This window comes from Parasteatoda tepidariorum, chromosome 3, assembly GCF_982258835.1.
Source record: "Parasteatoda tepidariorum strain Cologne lab strain chromosome 3, Ptep-v5.0, whole genome shotgun sequence".
NCBI classification, from domain to species: Eukaryota; Metazoa; Arthropoda; class Arachnida; order Araneae; family Theridiidae; genus Parasteatoda; species Parasteatoda tepidariorum.
The window spans coordinates 120994199-121015301 of NC_141757.1; the positions used below are offsets into that span (position 1 = coordinate 120994199).

Here is a 21103-nt window from a genome sequence, read left to right on the forward strand (position 1 = left end):
AAACAAACTTTTATTAATTTAATTTTTATTCGAAAAAAATGTATAGTGAAAGCGATTTCTAGCAGATTACTATAATTATTTTTTATAAATATGTTTTAAAAATTTATATTCCATATCTAAATATTATTGTTTCTTATGATTTTATTAAGTGTGTTATAGTGGAATATTCAAAAACAAAGCATCACTATATTTTTATCATTTTATTCACTATTAAAAACAGAGTGTGTGTGCTGCTTTGTAATGCTTACATGATCATTGAAATGGTGAGATTCTAAGATGAAAATTGTTTGAGTACTACCTGAGAAAATATTACATAAAGATTAAACAAACCAAACACTCGATTTGATGACTGTGTCTTTCAACTGAGTTTAAATATGCTTGATGCAATTATTCAAGTGTGCAAACAGTTCTTATATGTTAGATCAACTTTGCCAAATTTAGTTTACTTCACTAAATTTAAAATTTAGTTTTAAAAAAAAATAATGTGATTTTACAAAAAATGGTTAGTGCTGCTTTCTAGAATTTGTAATCTTATTTGAACTTGTAAAAGAAAATAACATTAAAATTTACAAACATATTAAAACTGTTGTTGAAATAGCTTACCAGTTTTGATGTAACACTAGAGTATCATCTTGTGCTAAATATGATAATTTTGTTTTGTATAGAATAATGTTATTAAGTTAGGTACTGATAAAATACACTGGAATTTTATTTTGCACTAAAGATGATGCTCTAGTGTACCATCTAAGCTTGTATGCTTTTTCTTCTTTTTCCCTCTTTCAGCATGTCAGCCTATTTAATACGAAAGCTGTGCCAACAAGTTGTCTCCAGTTGGTTTATTTAATTATTATTATAACTGCCTATTATAATATATGTACAAGTTTCTGTCTCCAGTTGGTTTATTTCATTATTATTTTAACTATTTTATTATGATATATTTGTGAGTTTTTTTATTGTTTTTTGTGTTTTACTTTCCTCATCACAAAGTTTTTATTCTTCTTAATAATACTATTAACATTTATTATTAAGTGTGTTGATTCTGAACATGTAAACAGTTTTCCCCTCTCGGCTCTATTTTAACAGATATGGCATAGGATTTTGAAAATTTCTTTTGAATAGATTCAGAGTGTTATGAAAATTTCGTTTGAGTGCAGGTGGTATGTTAATTTCTTAAAAGTAAAATGATAAAATAAATACCGTTTTCACATTTAAAATCATGATTTGCCTTTTCAAGTGAAATTTGGTCATAGTTTAATAATTTAAAGCAACTTACTCAAAAATGTATAGAAAACAAATTAATTCTATTTCAAATGAAAGGCATATGTGTATATATTTACTTTATTATTTAAAATTGTGACTTTTATAATTCCCAATTATTATTCATTAACATTATTTTATCTTTTAGAAAAAACTGATCCAATGAAAAAGTCATTATCTCTTTTTAAAAAATTGTGCAGTGAGATTGGCTCTTTAATTCCTGATTTAGTGCTTAAACAAGCTCAAGTTCATTTAAATACAGTTCCTCACATGAAAGTAAGTTGTGTTGTGTTTCATTTATTGAATACAAATAGTAAATGAAACAAGTGTGTAAAATTGTGCAAGCTGTATTACAAAATTACAGTTCTGCTGCAAGCATAATGATAAAAGATTTTTTATTTCTTGTTATGCCAAAAATGCAATTACTTTTTCAGTTAGCTGTTGAGCTCCAAATTTTACATAATACAATTTTCTTAGATATGACATATTAAAAATAATTTAAGCATTGAAATAAAACTCTTATATACACTCCTCAAAAGTGAAATTGCAACACCAAGAAATAATGCACGTAGCGTCATGCAAATTTCAGGAGCGATAGTAGTGAGGTGGATATGCAAATGATTAAAAAAACAGACTAATAAAATCATTATAAAGCAATTTATTCAATATCTAATGTGGCCACCTCGGGCAGCTATACAGGCCTCAATCCGGCGAGGCATGCTATCAATGACTCCATTGATGGTTGCCTGAGGTAACCTTTGCCAAGCCACATCCACTGCTGTATGCAGATTATCGATGGTTTGCGCCATTGGTCCTCAGTTCATGCCACGTCCAATGAGATCCCATAGGTGTTCTATGGGATTCAGATCTGGAGAGGCTGCCGGCCAGGGAAGGATGTCAAATCCAGTCAGGCTATTAAGAATTCGCCGTGCGACATGCGGCCTGGCATTGTCTTGTTGGAATACTGTGTTGGGTGCGTCCTGCAACAAGGGCAGAACAACGGGATACACAACTAGTGTGACGTAGCGGCCCGCTGTCAAACTGCTGTGAATGTGTACCAGGGGCGTTCTGTGGTCAAACATTATGCCACCCCAAACCATGATGCCTGCTGTAGGACCGTTGTGACGGTCGGCGTAATGGGCTGGTTCGTTGCGTTCTCCGGGTCGCCGCCGGCCCTCATTTCTCCACAGACAGAAACGAGATTCATTCGTGAACAATAACCGATGCCATTGGATGGTCCAGGTACGATGACGATGATACCACGCCAGGCGTCTAGCCCTGTGTAAAGCGGTCAACGGTACCCCTGTTGCTGGTACTGCACGTAACTGTATTTCATGCAATTTGTTGCGTTTGGTTTGGGGGGGCACAGATCCACTTGCTCCTGAAGGCAACCGGCTTCGGATGGGACGTGCCGTGGAGAAAGGGTCTCGAATAGTCAACTGGCGAATACGCCGGTCAATTCGCTGTGACGTGCACCTGTGCGCACCACTTCCTCTTCGGCGTGCACGTAGACCTTCCTGCATCCATCGTGTGACACAACGTTGGATGGTACTCACGTTGTGCCCAACACGAGTTGCTATTGCGCGAAGCGACAAACCAAGTTCATGGAGTTCGATAATACGGTCACGTTCCCCGGTCGTTAACTGATGGTATTGAGCTCGCCGACGTCTCAGAGGCATTTTCTGCGCTTTTTCAAAAGTCGCAAACGCTACACAAAACCTCAGATGCCGTTTATGAGAAGGGAAAGTTGCTGGCCTTTATAGCCCGAATATGCGTACCACGTGATCAGATGCGTGCGCAAATTTAATCATTGGCATATCCATCTCACTACTATCACTCCTGAAATTTGCATGACGCTACGTGCATTATTTCTTGGTGTTGCAATTTCACTTTTGAGGAGTGTATATAACACTTCCATTATATTAGGTCAGAGGGGAGTTGAACACACCACAGAGTTTTTTAATTTGCCTATTGACAAAATTTTCATCCTATCCTACCAATCTATTTGAAAAATGTGTTTATTATTTATAAATTGCCAATTTAAATTGTGGAATTACAGCATTTAGAACTAAGTGTTCACTTTACACTGAAAATAAAATATTTAAGGGGAACATCAAAATGAAAAACTTTGAATATATATATATTATATATATTGTTTTAATTGCTACCAAATTGTTGAATTATCTTCTTTAGACAGTCTAGAAAATTACTCGGTATTTCATAATCAGTGATTGATATTTCAAAACCAACAAAAAACTTATTTTTGTAAAAATGTTACATACTCCTTTTATGTTACATACCTTTTAACATTGACCGCTTCATATATATCTATATATATAAGTTCAAAATGAAGATAAAACAAAGGAAAATTATAGACATATGCAAAAGGGGGGGGGGATAATAATGAAAAAAATAAAAAAATAACTGATTTAAAAATAAAAAAAATTAAGAATTGTTTTTTTTTTTTTTTTATTTTTTTTTTTACAAAAACCGGAAAATAAAAGATATAATCTTTTCATCAGCCCACACGATTATATCCGCAAAAAAGAGTGCTTTCTGATATTGTATCAATATAGCCAAAGCAAAATATATTAATACAATAGTGTGAGGAGCACTAAAAAAACTTTTTTACAAAAATTACAACAAATAAAATAGAACACAATAAGTAAAAATATCACGTAAAAACAGAAAAGAAAAGAAAAGAAAAAGAAAAAAAAGTATAAAACAAAACAAAAACTATAAAGCGAGTAGCGAAATCAGATGTACTTACATGAACGGGAAATTTTTCAAGAATGATTTAAAAATATTTTCGCAACAAGATTGCCAGATTGCAAAATATGAAAACTAAAGCGCAAATTGAGCGTAACTGGAGGATTTTAAAGTGCCGTTCTTACTGCATTGCTGAAGTGATTTGTTATGCTGTGCATTGATTTGTTAGCTACCAAGGATGGGCACGAAATGGATGTGCGCAAGGTAATATTATACTGGATAATTTAAATAGTTGACCATAAATAATATTAGAAAATAAATATTCATTTAAGAAAAAATAGAAAAGAGAAACATAAATTGCATGTTTTGCAAATAATTTTAGCTGCGGATTTGCCCGAAATGGATTTGCACGTGGAAAAATTATATAAATTATCAAAGAAAAGAAAAAAATTTTGTGGATAATTTTAACACGGATTGGCCGAAATGGATTTGCACATGGAAAAATTAATACAGAAATTTTTAGTAAATAATTTTACCCACGGATTTGCCCGAAATCGATTTGCACATGGAAAAATTATAAAAATTAACAAAGAAAATTTTTTTTAGTAGATAATTTTAGCCACGGATTGGCTCGAAATGGATTTGCATGTGGAAAAATTATATAGATTAACAAAGGAAATTTTTTAGTAAATAATTTTGACCACGGATTTACCCGAAATGGATTTGCACATGGAAAAATTATATAAATTAACAAAGAAAATGTTTAGTAAATATATCCACAAAAATATACGATTAATCCAATGATTTTATATAAAATTTTATTAGGGTAAACTAACCAGTGAAGGAACACTTAAGCTTCGCTTGCCTTTTAAAAAATCATATTAATTTCAAAATTCGTAATTTTAGTTAAATTACAGTGTCAACATATTTGTTACTAATTGCAAATTATGTAAAAAAATTGTAGAGAACTTACACTATATTGTTTTAAAGTTTTGGAGGTTCAAATAACAAGTAGTAAGAAGACCAAGTGAAGGAACAGCTCTTACCAGTGAAGGAACACAAAATTGCCCATTAAAGGAACACTTAATTTTGGTTATTTTTTAATGCTCTTTATGAATTTATATGCCATACAAATATCTAAAAACAAGCCTATTCTTGAAATTATAGCATATAAATACTTGGAAAACGTTAACTTTTTTTTGTAATCATGAATTGAAAATTAAAGTGTCAACATATTAACACATACTGTTCATTCACTAAGATATCTATGCCCAGTAAAGGAACATGCCTGTTCCCTCGATGGTTAGAAGTTGTTTTTCGTATTTTTAACATACTTTTGATGCAGAACATCACTAAAGGTGCAAGAAAATTAAAGTTTATCTTTTATTTTCATTAACTTAGAAAAAAAAACCAGTAAAGGAACACTTGTTCCTTTACTGGTTTTTCATCGTTTGGTGATGCAGTGAGTAAACATCCCCTTATCTCAGTATTTTATTATGCTATGATGCTTAAAAAATTTAAAACTTAACTTCAATAACTATGTTTTGAATTCTCCATTTCACAGAGAGAAAAATAAAACTATTACATGCAATTAATTCCACTTCAAACATATAAATACAAACACTCACCTTATAATTTTTTCAAAGAAGGAAGGTGTTGCAGAGATGCGACTTTACACATTGTCGACTCCCGGGCACTTCTTTGGCACCGTATTTTGAAATTCGCCAATGTTACATTCGCCAAGTCGGGTTTCAAATTTTCTCGCGAAAATCTTCGAATATTAATTCGCGCATGTTTCACTTGCGACATACGATTTAAAGAACGCATGACTGAACATGAGGTGTGAATAAATTTAGCTGCTTTAAAAGTTTTTGTGTATTATTATTCTCTTTTTATTCGGACTTCCTGAAACACATATTTATTTCTTACTTTTTTATATCCTTTTTAGGATAAAGTTCTGTTGTGGGTGTAGGATATATGAGTAGAATATAGCTTTATAATTATTTTTATAAATTTATTGCAAATAATTTATGGTGTCTTTATCAAGCATGTGGACGCAATATTCAATAATGCAGCAGGATTTTGTACCTTATTGTTTAGTTTTTAAAACCTTTAATTTAAATAACTACACAATTTATGAGTTTAAGCATTTTCATTTTATATACGTGTAATGATGAGGAGATTGTTGCTGTCAGCTTTATACATGAATTTATTCTTTTTTACTTTTCTGACATTGATATCTATGATTAAATTTGATGTAATGATTCCCATTTGTAGTGCGAATAATATTTGCTTCCAAACAAGTGTACTTTTGATTTGACACTTTTTTGCAAATGTTATGTCCCAAACGATAAATTCCTTCATACGTATTAGCCAACTCCACAGCTTTGGTAGCCAGGACTTAAAAATTTGTAGCAGTTAAAGTATATTTATGAGGTGAACACAATTTTGATTAAAGAAAACTTTTTATGATTTGTAAAATAAAAATATAATGTAAACAGTAAGCATCAACTTTGACATTCTCATATCATAACTCATATCATATAAGGACAATCTGTTTATTTATTTCTGATTCATTAAAGACAAGATATTGAGTCAAATAAGAGAATCTTAATAATATTTTAATTTAATAATTTACTTTAAATAAAGAAAGTAGTTTTAAAGCAATATGGTTGAAAGGCTGAGGACTTACACTTTTCTCAAAAAAATTAATCGATGTTATAATAAAACAAAACTCTTGCGATCAGTTATCTCAGCAAAAGTAAGATTTTTATTACCAAATAAGAAACAATTATTACCATTCTGCAAGGAACAAATAAAATAAAATAGGTCATACAGTTTTCAGACACACAGACTGCATGACAATCTAAGAATAAATGTTTGAACTTTTAAAGCAAATTACATACAATAAAAGCTATTGAGTGAAAAAAAATTAAAAAACAAGTTGCTACAAATGAGACTATTATATGATTCCAGCAACTTAAAAATTCTTTTGGAATTTTAAAGACTAATGAATACTATTAAATAATAACAGAAAAGTTTTTTGTGTCTCTTTTGTCTCATTTTTGAAGCAGAATATAAATTAAAATACACATTTCACTTTTACTGGTCCTGCTTTTCTTTGAATCGTTCTTATTAAAATAGATGAATCGTGTTAAATAACGTTACATTAAGTTAGTAAATGTGTTTTCGCACTTAGGAGGAAAAAAAGGCCTAATTTTAGGTTGACAATAAATGTAATAATTTTCATAGTATTTTTTCCATATCTTATTTAGAAGCCCAAAAATTGAATAAAGAAATTATAAAATATATAGATCAATTGTTGAGTTATAGAATCTAATAAGCTAAAGTTATTATAAAATTATGAATAAAAAGTTACAAGATGGATAAGTTATGAAATTAATGAAGCATAGAATGAAAGGATAAATATATATAGCAAAATATATGATGAAATTAATTAGGAAACAATTAAAACGAAGGTGAGTAATTTCAGATATATACAAATAATAGTGATAGAAGCAAGAAAAATGGAAAATATCGGAATTTTCCCTGACAAATTTAAGAAACATTAAAAAAAGTTGAGCAGCCACAACTTTAAGTTTTAATAAATATGATTTGATGTTATAAAAAATAAATTAACTATACGAAAATAGTAGTGAATATGTCTTAGATTTCTTTCTTTATGTCATGGCTTTACTAGAAATATTTTTTCTCCTTGTTTTCATAATAGCACGCATTTTACAGAAAATATTTGAACAAATTTAATGAAAATATTTTCAAATTTTTTTAAGGACTCTCTTATGAAGAAAATATTGTCAATCAAAAGTTGTTCAGTATAAAATATATGCAATTTTTTTAAGATATTGTAAGCATTTTGAAGAATACATATTTTTTCCAAAATAGAAACAATTGAAAAAACCTGGTAAAAATAAAGGAAATAAAAATAATTATTTTTCAAACTGCGTAAATTTTTTTTAATACTTTTATCTTCAAAAATATGTACACTTAATAATGTGATGATTTATATAGGGGATTATTTTTTTAGACTTTGGTTATTAATTAAGATATTCATAAGAAATTGATTATTCTGAAGATATAAATATTTTATTACTCCAGATTTTCATTTAATTTACAAGAATAGTTTCTATTTGAAAATTTTTTTAACCGAAATATGTATGTAATTAACTGAAATAATTGTGTGTATGTAACTTTTTCTTTATAGAAGGACGAAGTATTTTGATCTCGTTATTTGAATTTTTCTAGTCTTAAACGAGGATAAATTTAACTTAATTCAACAAGCAACTTTTAAAAATAACCATGAGCGCGAAGATTCGTTTATGACTTTTGCGAGTGCTGTATTGCGGCGAGCGTAGGGTTGCCTCTGAGTGAGGGTTACTAGATAAGGCGGTGAAACAGTTGACAAATAAAACCGCGGCGAGTGGAGGTGCCCGGGAGTCGACAATGTGTAAAGTCGCTGCAGAGATAATAACAAATTCAAAAATTTTTTCAGAGAAGTCTATTTGACCAGGCATTCTAAAACATTGCTCGATGACTTCCTATTGTTTGGCAGTAAGCTATTGTTACCAATCAATCTAAAGAAAAATTCTCAAATTCTTATTTTTAATCAATCTATATGAAATGTTCCTTCACTGGGTAGTGTTCCTTCACTGGTTGGTTTACCCTACTTTAGTTGGGTATCCATTGTTTTTTGTCAAATTTTGAAAGAGTTTATCGATTTGTTTTTTGGATAAATAAATATTACTACAAATTCTTTTAATTATGTTCATTTCATTAAAAGTGGTATTCAAATAGATGCTCCTAGAAACATTAGAATTCCAAGTAATTAGTTTATTAATATTAAAATTAAAGTCATTTCTTTTATCGTATAAATTAACAAAGCAGATATTTTCAACTTTTATAATACCCAAATCCAAAAAATTTAAATTAATATTATCATCATGATTACGAAGCAAGAAAAAATAATTATGGGGGTGATAGAAAATTTTATAATATAACTTAGCTGTTGAGGATCCTCATATTTTTGTATCTTAACCTCAGCTCTCCAAAACCATGTGTGTCCTTGTCTTTTCTCTCCCCTCCTCTAACCAAGCCCCCAAAGCATACTCCACTCTTATTGGCTGTTACCACCATCACAAAATAAGTAGGGCTATACTTGCTATTTCTTTTTTATTTTTATTTTTGGTTAAATTATTTAAGGGCAGGTGAAAACTTATGAAAAAGAAACTAAAACTTAAAGTAACTATAGCAGTGCAGCAAAGATAAAAGTAGCAAAACATCATAAAAGCAATACCACATTCCTCAGGGTAAATATCATTTAATAAAATAGTATAATCTTGAAAATGAAAGATAATTATATATATATATATAGTTGTTTTTATTGGTTTATGTGTATTTTTTAAATAATGTAATTCTTTTTTTCAGATTTGGAATGAAGAAACTATTGGTTCAGTTGTAACTGATTTGCCACAGTTTAGCTTATCTCCGCAAGAATACATTACTGAGGTACGTAGAGAAAGCATTTGTTATTTTAAAATTGAAAATTACCTGGTAGACAGAATTTTTATACCTTTTTTCTTAATTTTTTTATTATTATTTTATTAGAACGGCTGCTTGATGATTATGTGCAAAACTAAAAAGTGGTGCTCATCTAATTGAAATATTTTTGTTATTTTTTATTCTGTCAGCAATTATAAATTAAGGACTAATGTATTGCATATTTCTTTTTCTCCTCTCTCTTTTTTTTTATACAATTTGTACGATCTTTTTAAGTGATTGAAAATTAAGTTTAAAAAAATAATAAATGGAAAGATTTTTTTTTAAAAAGGAAACTTGGCACAAAAGCTGAAACTCTCATTCTTCAATTAAAACAAATTACAAATGTCTTCCAACCACCAAATATTTTACAGTTGTTACATTAATTCAACTGATGCATAAATTTTCACGTTCATCATTTCTTGGAGATGTAAACTCTTAAAAAATAGCAAAGAAACTTAAATTGGTTAATATATGCATACAGTTTTAAAATGTTGGGAAATGGAACACACTGAAATGTCGAATAACCAAACGGCATGAACATTTGCACGTTAAAAATTTTTTGCGTGATGGTTGTCTTGTTTGCTGACAACTATAAAAGAATGTGAGCATGTACAAATTTCGAAGGATTTGAAGACATGCAGTTTACAATGTCTGTAAGACATGCAGTGATTATTAACCTGAGGCCAAATAATATGCAAATCCGATCAGGAAAAGAAGAGTGATTGCACCCACAGCAAAAAAATATCTGCAAAAAAGTTATAGCATCCTAGTATAGTTGTGAGACTGATTTATCAACTAGGTAATATGGATGGCATCTCTTATGGAAAAGCTAATTACAAAACTTACATTACTTCCGGATTTTTATGAATTTTAATCTGAATGTAGGCTTTCCTGACTACAAAACCAGTTTTCTTCATTTTACTCAACCCAGGGTATCTGCTACATTTTAGATTTTCAAACTCATGACTTTCCATGATTAATTCCAAGAATTTTTCATGACTTAACGAAGTTACTATTTTCTCCATCTCTAAAAGGAATGCTGATTACTGCTCAGTTTTTAGAAGTGAACTTATTGCTATTGATACTGCCCTGGACTCTCTTCTAACACTACAGGATCACAATAACATCTGGATACTCTCTGACAGTCTCAGTTCCATACAGTACTTATCGCATTGGAGGAAGGTAAGAGACAAAACAGGAGCTTCAATCCTGCACAAACTTAAAATCCTCTCGCGATTGCGTGAAGTCCACCTCCAACGGATCCCTTCTCACATTTGAGTTCTGGGCAATGATATCGTCGACACTCTGGCTAAGGAGGGGACAGAAGAAACTTTGATGAGTCCAAATTCACTCACCTTCATGGAACTGGCATCAAAAAAGAAAAAAGAAGACAATATTTCCTGGCTCATACCATAGCCACCGAGAAATAAGGCCGCTGAGATCATCAAGGTCTTTTAGTGACGTCACATACTGTGGGGATATGCGATTAGCCGCCAATTTCAAATATTTGTTCTTCATTAAATAGCAGTATCGTTTGCTCGCCGGGTGTGTCGTTTTAAACGATTTCAAAAAAATATATGTTGCATTATTTTACAGCTTTTAACAATGCCCCTTACGTGTGTAGTTCCAAGATGTAAAGGGAACTACAAAAATGGGCCTAAAGTATCCGTATTTAGGTTTCCAAAATGTGAGGAAATTAAAAAAAAATGGATTAATTCCATCAAACGAGACAGTTATCAAATAACCGTTAATAGTCGAGTAAGTGTTATTTAGCATTTATGTTTTAATATTCCTTTTTGCAGACTTAATAATAAGCTTTTTAACTAAATAATGAAATAAGTTGTATTTAAGAATTATATTGCTTAAGGTATTGTTTATTGTTAGCAAAATTTAGAATATGAAACTAGCAATATATTCGTACTTTTGCAAAACTCGTAGACGTGAAATAAAACAAATTTAAACATCATTTGTCGTATTTAAATGTATATATAAACAAATATAAGATGTCATTAAGAGTTAACATTTGTATTATTTAAAAAAAATAGCAAAAAAGCTTTAGTTATACTTTTAAAATAAAGAAAATTCATAACAATGTGGATTGGCATTTGAAGCTTATTTATTCTTAACGATAGCTTACGATCATATGAGTAAAATTTCATAAATATTCATACTTGAAGGCAAAAAAACTCCGATACATTAGATTATATTAATAAAAAAGGAATTTAATTCATTGTTAGCCATTTTAAGTTTTGTATGTTCATGCTAAATATGTTATGAATCTTTCGAATACAGATGAATTGTTTTCGTGTTATCTTATGCTGTTGCCTTACATATTTTTTTTTTACTATTTTATAATTTGTTATTAAATATTGTAATTTAATTTTAATGCGTCACATTACCCAAAGATTGCCAAAAGTGTTGAAAAATAATTTATTGCTTGAATAAAATTTTCAAATAACACTCTGAAAAATATTTATCTTTGACTACAATTTTTATAAATTAATGTGCATTTTTTGACAAAAAGACTGTAATTTTTAAAGCAAAAACGAAAACTTTTTCACGTACATGCTTTTTTGGTGTTTGCATGTTATTTGAATCCTAATTCTGTTAAGGTAATAGTTTTTTTTTTAGAATCAGCCTAATTTACTTTATAAAATAGGGCGTTTTGAAAATTATTAAACCTTTCAAAGCATGTTACATGCGTGCATTCGATATATATATATGTATATTTTTTTTCGGTTTTGCACATAACCGTAGAAATCGTTCTAATAGATTCGATCAGATTTATTGCACAGATTTACGGTAGTAAATATTGTGCTGATAATAATTTTTTTAAATGTTGCTGAAACTTGCAATTTTAAAAATTGGGAAAATTGTATAAAATTTTTTAATTTTTTAAAACATTTGAGCAATATTTTTAATTTTTGAAAATTAATTGATTTTTCATTTGACTATGTGTGTAATGTAAATGAAAAAGTAGTTTCGTTTGCATTACGTACTGGTTGTGTTCTGAAGTTTTGAAAATTGAAATTTTATTTGTAAAAAATTTTTTTCTCACATTTTTATATACAGTGTATTCCACAAATATTGCTGGCAAATAAAAATGAAAACTATCGAAATCTGTACACTGGCTTTTTTATATAAAAGTAATTAGGCAGATTTCGATAACGTTTTCTTATTCCTCCTTAATAATTGACTAACATCTCTAATGAATACATTTTTTTTTATTATCAACAAAAGTTTTTAATATATATATTAAATATTGCTGCAAATTAACATTTCGTACCAATTCAGGACAGTTCTGTTAACTAATATATTTTATTTAATATGTTGAATTTCGTTTTAAAACTCGTACCTGAAACTGTTTCGTTCTGTATCATTTTCTCCCTCATTTTGTGAAATACATTGACGAAATTTTGTCCTTTTTTGACAAGGTTTGTGAAAGGCATTTTCGTGATGAAGATTTTATAAGAGAAGCCCATGGATTCGATGAAAAATTGGGCCGGAAAATTGTGGTCCCATTGCAAATTAAAAGGCTTAAATTGGATGCCATTCCATCAGTATTTCCAGATTATCCCAGATACTTAGATGGTGGTGGAAAAAGAAATCGACTAAGTTTAGAAGATAAAAAAATACGAAAAGAACAGGAAACGTTTATCAAGGCAATAAAAGACAGCATTTCGACTAAATCAGAGTACGTTGAAAGAATAAAATTTTCCTCGCTTGACGAATTAAAATCAAAATTAGATTTCTTAGAATTAGGGGAGTTTTGGGATGTAATTTTTAAAAAAGACTCCATTCTCTTCATACACATAAATATGGATGTTGTGCCTCAAATAAAATATGCCATACATTTGAGTGCAGATTTACAAGTCAACGTATTTTGTGTTAATGTCAAGCAAAATAAAATTGGAAATTTCAATGTCCCCCTGATATGTAATGACCTAAATATTTTATCCGACATTCTTCAAAAATGTAAAAATTTAAATTTAAATTTAGAATATGATAATATTAAAATAATTGAAAATGCTTTTGGAAATTTAATCAAACTTAATAAGAATGATCAGCTTTTTAAATTCTTAAGAGAGCAAACCTCACTCAAATCAATGAAAAAGATGTCATATTCACCTGAAATGTTAATATTTTGTACTTTACTTTATACTTTGTCGCCTCATGCTTATCTTTTTATTCGTAATAGTAAAAATCTAATCCTACCCCATCCATCTACAATTAGAAACATATGTAATGCCAGTAATGTCTCTCCTAATTTAGAACAGACAGAAAAATATTTTTTACATTATTTGGAACAAAAAATTCCTCATTTATTACTTTCAGATAAAACTATCGCCCTTTTACTGGATGAAATACACATTAAACCTTTCTTGGATTACAAAGGAGGAAATATTGTTGGTTTGTCACAAAATAATGATACATTAGCAACATCAGCGCATGTCTTCATGATAGAGAGTGTAACATCTTCCTACGAGGATGTTGCTTATATATGGCCCGTAAAATCCATTAATTATTTAGATTTACATAATATGATTAAAAAGGTAATATTAAAATTAGAAAGCATAGGATTTTTTTTAATCACTGTTATAACTGATAATAATTCTATTAATAGAAAAGCAATGTCTCAGTTTTTAGACCGTCCAAAGCTACAATATGTTTATCCTCATCCTTGTGATTTTAGCAGACCATTGTTTTATTTAATTGACTCTGTTCATGAACTTAAAGGAATCAGAAATAATTGGATAAATCAAAAAAATGAAGGTAAATGCATGTTTTTCCCTAGTTTTCCAAAATTAACAAATAAAACAATTCACACAGCATCTTTTACGTCCTTAAAGAAGCTTCACAATTCTGAACTAAATAACCTCGCCAAATATGGCTTTAAACTCACATTAAAAGCACTTTCTCCTTCTAGCTTAGAGAGACAAAATGTGAGGCTGGTATTACAAATTTTTAACGATTTTGTTAAAAATGCATTGTTAGAGGTGGGCCAAAAAGATGATATTCCACACTATGAAGACACTTCTTTATTCATAAAAATAATTTTAACTTGGTGGAAGATTATGAATGTTAAAACTCCAAATGCTGGTACAAGAAATAATGATAAATTTAAATTTCCTTTAACTATTTCTGATGATGATGATAGGTATATATTTTTGCAAGATTTTTTAGATTGGTTAGAGTCGTGGGAACAAATGCAATGTACGACAGGTATGTTTACCAAGGAAACACACTCAGCCCTCAAAATAACAACAAATGGTATTTTAGAATTAACCTCATATTGTAAAGACGAGCTTAAACTTAATTATATATTACCAGGGAAGTTTCAAACGGACCATTTGGAAAGCAGGTTTGGTTTATACCGTCAAATGTCGGGAAGCCATTATCACATATCGATTAGGCAGCTATATGAATCGGAAAAGAAATTAAGAATGCAATCATTAATGAAATTAAATATTATGTCTAAATCTCAAGGTAAAATTTTGATTACAGATGTTTCTTTTGAGTCTGAACCGGATAATTTTGAGGAACATGCTGTATTTTCTTTTTATCCTGATTTGTCAGTCGAAAATAATGATATTGATGCAGTGAAAGAATTTTTTGGTGCATTACTATACATTGCCGGATATTGTGTTTACATTACTTCAAAAAAATTAAAATGCGCTATTTGTCAAGAGGAATTGTCAGTTGATAAATCTCTTGAAATTAATTGTAATAATACTTACTTTTTAAATTTAGATAGAGGTAAACTTTTATATCCTTCCCCTGGTTGTTTTAATGTTATATTATATAATTACATAGTTATAAAAAAATTGTGTTATGAGTATGAAGAAGACTTTAATAAATGTGAAAATCCCAGATTACTTGCCATTGAACTATCTGAAAAGTTATTGGAGTCACAAAATTTAATGGATGATTGTTGTGATAATGGGCACAATGAGTCTAAAATAATTAAACTTCTTTTGTGGTCTTCAACAAATATATTTTTAAACAATTATTGCAGAGAAAAGAATGATAAACACGAAATAAGCAAACAATCAAAAATTGCTGAAAAACAGAAAAAAAGAAAACTAGGTGCTTTGAAATAAAACTAATATTCAATAAAGATATGCATAAAAATGCTAAAAAAAATTTTCTTCTTCAAATATATTATGTTTTGATAAATTTACGTATAAAGTTAGTATAAATTTTGGTAAATATTAATTATATATATATATATATATATATATATATATATATATATATATATATAACCCGGACATTTAAATTTTTTCCACGAAGCTAACCAACCTAAAAATCTGCCGTTACTTGCGAGTGTGTATATTTTGAAAAATAATAAGGAGACAACTTTTTAATTAATATTCAATGTAGTTCGTCCATATTCAAGAATCTTCTCTATTTTCTTAGAATATGTTATTTTTCTCTATAATTATCCAATCAATATTTCCTCCTTGTAATATATTTTTGTACAAATCTGGCAACAAAAAAAAATATTGTTAAATTATTATGTTATTATTTTCCTTTTAATTTTTTGAACTACCATATAATGATCTATATTAAAACTAAACATGAAACATTCTTTTTTTTTTTTTAAAAAAATAAATAAATAAAATTTAAATTTAGATTTTTGCAATCTTATGGATGAATAAATTTTGAGTTTGCTCCAGATTATATGTACTATTCTCATTTTATTCCCATTTTTATGTTTATTTTATAAGTCTGGAAGAGTGTATGTAAATTAAAAATTTTATAAATGTGCCAATAAAACTATTATTTCTTTATTTGTCTCTTTCCTGCCATGATATAACATATTTTTATTTGTCTCGCATCCGTTTCATGATTAAAATGTATCATTTCTTATTTTCAAATATGATTAAATCTAATGTATAATTACACATTAGAAAATAATAAATTATACACTTAAATAAGGTTTATTCTTTTGATATTAAAAATAGTTATGAGGAATCAAGATTTTAAAATTAAAAGTATAAAATTTCTTATTAAATTTCATTTCTATTCATTCATTTCTATTGAAAAGCATCAAGAAGTCCTACATGTTCATTTTATAGAATTATAACTTTAAACATATCTTAAAAAGCTAAAAATTCACCACTTACATTTTTTTTAAGTGCTATTAAATTAACTAAAGCAAAAATATATTACGTGGCTCAAAAGTTTGAAGTATTTACTTTAGTTTTCTCTTAATACAAATCTGAATACCGCGTTATCTTATGCTTCACTAGCCCCTCAGAGGATGACGTCACAAATCTACTGAGAGGCCTTGACTCTCGGTGGCTATGCTCATACCCCCCAAACATCACTGGTACCAGAGCACCCGTCCAGGAGGTGCACTCAACATTCGGTGCAACCGCAAGAACCAGACGGCACTTACCAGGCTTATCAGCGACCACCTTAAGTCCCTTTCTTTCGAGGGTAGTGTTAAAATCTTCCCAAACTGCCCCAGGGGCCACAACATGCAGGCTTCTCCACAGCATATCCTGGACTGTCTTGGTCTGGACAAAAGGGACATACTAAATAACCCACTTTTGGTGGCCGACTTCCTCCGGGACATGAATTTCATGGACATTGTTTAGCCTTGCTAATTTTGGGGATAAGGATGAAGAAGAAGAAGACTATTTTCTCCGACAAAAACACGCCAATAAATTTAAAAAAACATTATAATAACATTTATTGAAATGATAGGTATAACCAAAACTGTTATACTCTGCATCTTCATATTTATAGATTTTAAATTTTAAAAACAGAGTAAAGAAAGAGTTATAAAATAGTTGACAAAATACAAAAGCAAATATTATTTTTTTTTTTACTTTTTTTTCTGCAGAATTACATTCTAAAGATACTTTTCTTGTTCATCGGAAGGGAAAGAAATACTCCTGATTTTTCTGTTCATATTTTGGAATAAAAAATGAAAAAATTCACCAATGACTGGCTTGCTGCAGCTAGAATTTTAAATTGATAAAATAAAAAAATAAATAATAACAAAAATTCTGAAATCACAGAAGTTTAAAAGATAATTCGCTCTAGAAATGTTTTTACTTTCATTTTTTGAAGGATCACCATAATTTTTAAAGAACACGAAAAAAAAAACATTTTATATTTTAATCAAATATGACTGTGAGTGGGGATTTTGTTACAAATTCAGATTTTCGGAACACCGTGAAATTGGGGGGGGGGGGGTAAATTCCATTTTAAAAATTATATTTTTCGGCTACCTAAATCCATGACTTTTCATGATTTTTTTTAAAAATAGTTAAAATCATGACATTTCATGACTTTCCATGTGCGCGGATACCCTGTCAACCGAAAAATAGTGCTTAGCAGGGATGTTTCAGTAAAGTTATGCCCTGGAATTAACATAGTTTTCAAAGTTGAAATTTTTTTTCCCTTCTATGCACTCATCAATGGTTGTGTCTGACAATAATTAAAGTATGATTTAGAACATTTTATATTTATTTTATTTTGAGAATCTAGCTTCGTAGGATTTTTTATTTTTCAGAGACCATAAAAAATCAAGATTGATGCAGGATTAAGTGCATCAGCTTAGGAAACAACATTAGATAAAGTTAAACAAATAAAAAACATACAAATAAAAAGAAACAAATAAAGTCAGTCTTTGTGATGTTCACGCAGACAGCAATTCTTATTTCTCCCAAAAAACTTTGTTGTATAATTGAACATTTTGCTCTTTGTATTTTTATGTAGGTTGGCCAGTATTTGATGACCATACCACAACATATTGAGCCTTTTATACTAAGAGATAATCCAGCCTTGCATATAGCTCTGAAAAATAGTAATATTGCTCATGTTTCAGAACAAGGTAAATAATTGTTTATCCATGCTATGTAACATGCCCTTTTTAAAAGAGGACAATTAATTGCATGTGATTATCACAAATAACATGAATATGTGAAGATCTTTTTCATCATGATTTTTGAAAGGATAAATCCCTTACAACAGTTATAGATAATTTAAAAAAAAGAGCATTACTTTGTACAGAAATTAATTTAAGCAAGACTATATTTTGTATGTCACCGTAGAAACTATTTTATATAAATAGCTAATAAAAGAAATTCTATGAATAGTTATGATTAAAAAGATACTGTTTGTGACAGACAAATTACATTGTTTTTAGATACCTTTATATTGAAGTGCATTACTGATAAAATACTGCATATTTTATTTAATGGAAATTCAGAAATATTACTTTTATAAAATTTTAATTTTATTTTTATTAATATCATTTCAGTTTAAATTTCAGTATTTAATACAAATGTAAATTATGAATTAACTTTGAAATTGCTTATTTCTCTAAACAATTTTAAGTTGCTTAAATTTATAAATAAATTAAAATCAAAATGTGTTAAAAATTTTTTTTAATTGTTCTTTGATTTGTTATGTATGAGAGGCTGCAAATGTCGAATAACAAAATTTGAAACTAAAATAATAAAGCTAAAGCATTTAAAAAAGTAAAAAAATAATTCCCACTTTCATGTTTGTATACGCAATTAAAACTGTTTTTCTCCTCTTGTTTCATAGAGACAAAGAGTTAAATATAAGCCGGTTGATGATAATATAGCCAATAGTGACATTTGTATTCTACAGAAGCATGCAAAAAAAATCCGTTTTTTGTTAGGAAAAAAAAAATACCGCTGTTAAAGTAAAAATAGGAATTATTTTTAGATTACACATTGAAACATATTTTTATCACATAGAAACAAAGAGTTAAATACAAGCCGGTTGATGATGATATAGCCAATAGTGACATTTGTATCCTACAGAAGCATGCAAAAAAAAATCATTTTTTTGTTAGGAAAAAAAAAAATACCGCTGTTAAAGTAAAAATTGGAATTAGTTTTAGATTACACATTGAAACATATTTTTATCACAGCGACCACCAAAATTTACATGAAATAGAAGCATACAAAATATTTTAAAAATCAGTTTTTTTATTAGAAAATCATGCCTTTTGTTAATTTAAATAATACAAGTTAGTTTTACATTCAGTACTTAATCATTTTTAGATGTGGACTTCTTTTTAATTTAACATTGAACTTTGATCAATCATGTATTATTGATGCTTGTTATTTGATTACACTATAAATCTTTTAATATTATTTTTTTTTTGAAATTTGTAATCAATTAGTCATATATAAATATATATTTTTTAAATGAAACTAATTAACTGATAAAATGATTAATGATATGAATTTTAATGTATCAATATTTGTTTTGTGACTTTACGTAATCTATTTTTAAAATTCTGTGACTATTTTAGATGGTTCCAGCAATGTGGCTGATTATTTATTAGAATGCTTAGCTCGAAAAATTACTGATTGCTACTGTAATAACATATTGATGATATCTCACATTACAAATAATGCCACCAACCAGTTAGTGACTGATATAAGTAAGTATAGTTTTACAGTAAGTACAGTTTAAAAATGACTGTCAATTTGAGAAATCAATTAAAGATAAACGGAAGGAAATAAAAATATATGGTTTACTGGTAAAAAAATATGTGTTTCAGAAACAAAATTCTTCTAGCCAAATTTCAGACTCAGTTACAAGGAGTGTCAACAGATGGTGCTGCTAAGTGATGAAAACTACATAACAATATGTTTACAAAATAACCATCATTTGTGGAAATAACGTTGTGCAATCTTAGGACAAAATTCATAAATTCTCATGCAAATATTTCAATTGAATGGCCTGACATACAGAATTGTTACATTGCTTTTGCTAATCAGTAGCACAATCTGTTGATGAATTTTTAAAATAACTTTGAAACTTTGGGAGAATTGAATTTTTAAATTGTTAGTTATTGTGTAGTTCAACTAAATATTTGATGATAACTATATTGTTTTAGCTTTGAATTGTGCGTCATAGTATAGAATAAAAAAAAATTAAAATGTCTGACATTTTTGTAAAATTGAAAAGTTGTTAATTAAAATTGGTGTTAATGTAAAATAGTAAAAAAAAAACGTATTATATAACATTTCAGAGAAATTGAGTTAATCAATTTATATAAAAGCAACAGGAAACAATTTGTAAAACATATTTTTTTTAAAAAAAAACCTACTTAATTTAAGTCTAGTTAGAAGAAAATAATTTAAACTTCAACTTGCTATAACAGGTTCTCAATTTGAAAATTTCAACTTTTTCAAAATTTCGCATTCTATAACATTGATGTTGAGCTGTCTACTTTCCCCTCTTTGTGGTCATTAGGTTTTGAGTTATTTATGCCAAAGTTGCAATGCCTTCTTTATTTAAGTGAAAGCAACATTTCTCTGAATTTTATAACATCTAAACCTGTTTAGCTAATAGCTTTTTTTTAAAAATTTCCTTATATTACCTTATGTATTGTGTGTTAGATTTAAAGAGATTGTTTTTTTTTTTTTTCTTTAAGCAAACACTATCTATGAATAAATTTGAAAAAATTAGAGCAGTTAAAAGATATTGGGCACAAAAATTGTGTATGAAACATTGTAATTTCAACTATTATTTTGGAGTAAATTATCTATAAACATTTTGTTCTAAAAAATCGAAA

The 21103-nt window shown here is 28.7% G+C and overlaps 2 protein-coding genes across 3 annotated transcripts in view; both read left to right on the plus strand.

Annotated features, from left to right (window-relative positions):
- The window catches only part of Cog7 (conserved oligomeric Golgi complex subunit 7), a 43155-nt gene that overhangs the window by 21736 nt on the left and 316 nt on the right, over positions 1 to 21103 (plus strand). For both annotated transcript variants that reach the window (XM_016073489.5, XM_016073490.5), the window contains 4 exons: positions 1406 to 1533; positions 9409 to 9489; positions 18259 to 18373; positions 19832 to 19963. In XM_016073489.5, the coding sequence (XP_015928975.2) occupies positions 1406 to 1533; positions 9409 to 9489; positions 18259 to 18373; positions 19832 to 19963 (456 nt within the window). The remainder of the gene's footprint in view (positions 1 to 1405; positions 1534 to 9408; positions 9490 to 18258; positions 18374 to 19831; positions 19964 to 21103) is intronic.
- Positions 12075 to 15699, plus strand: LOC147814253 (uncharacterized). The gene has a single exon (XM_087160008.1). The coding sequence runs from the start codon at positions 13341 to 13343 to the stop codon at positions 15621 to 15623; it is 2283 nt and encodes a 760-aa protein (XP_087016134.1). The 5' UTR covers positions 12075 to 13340; the 3' UTR covers positions 15624 to 15699.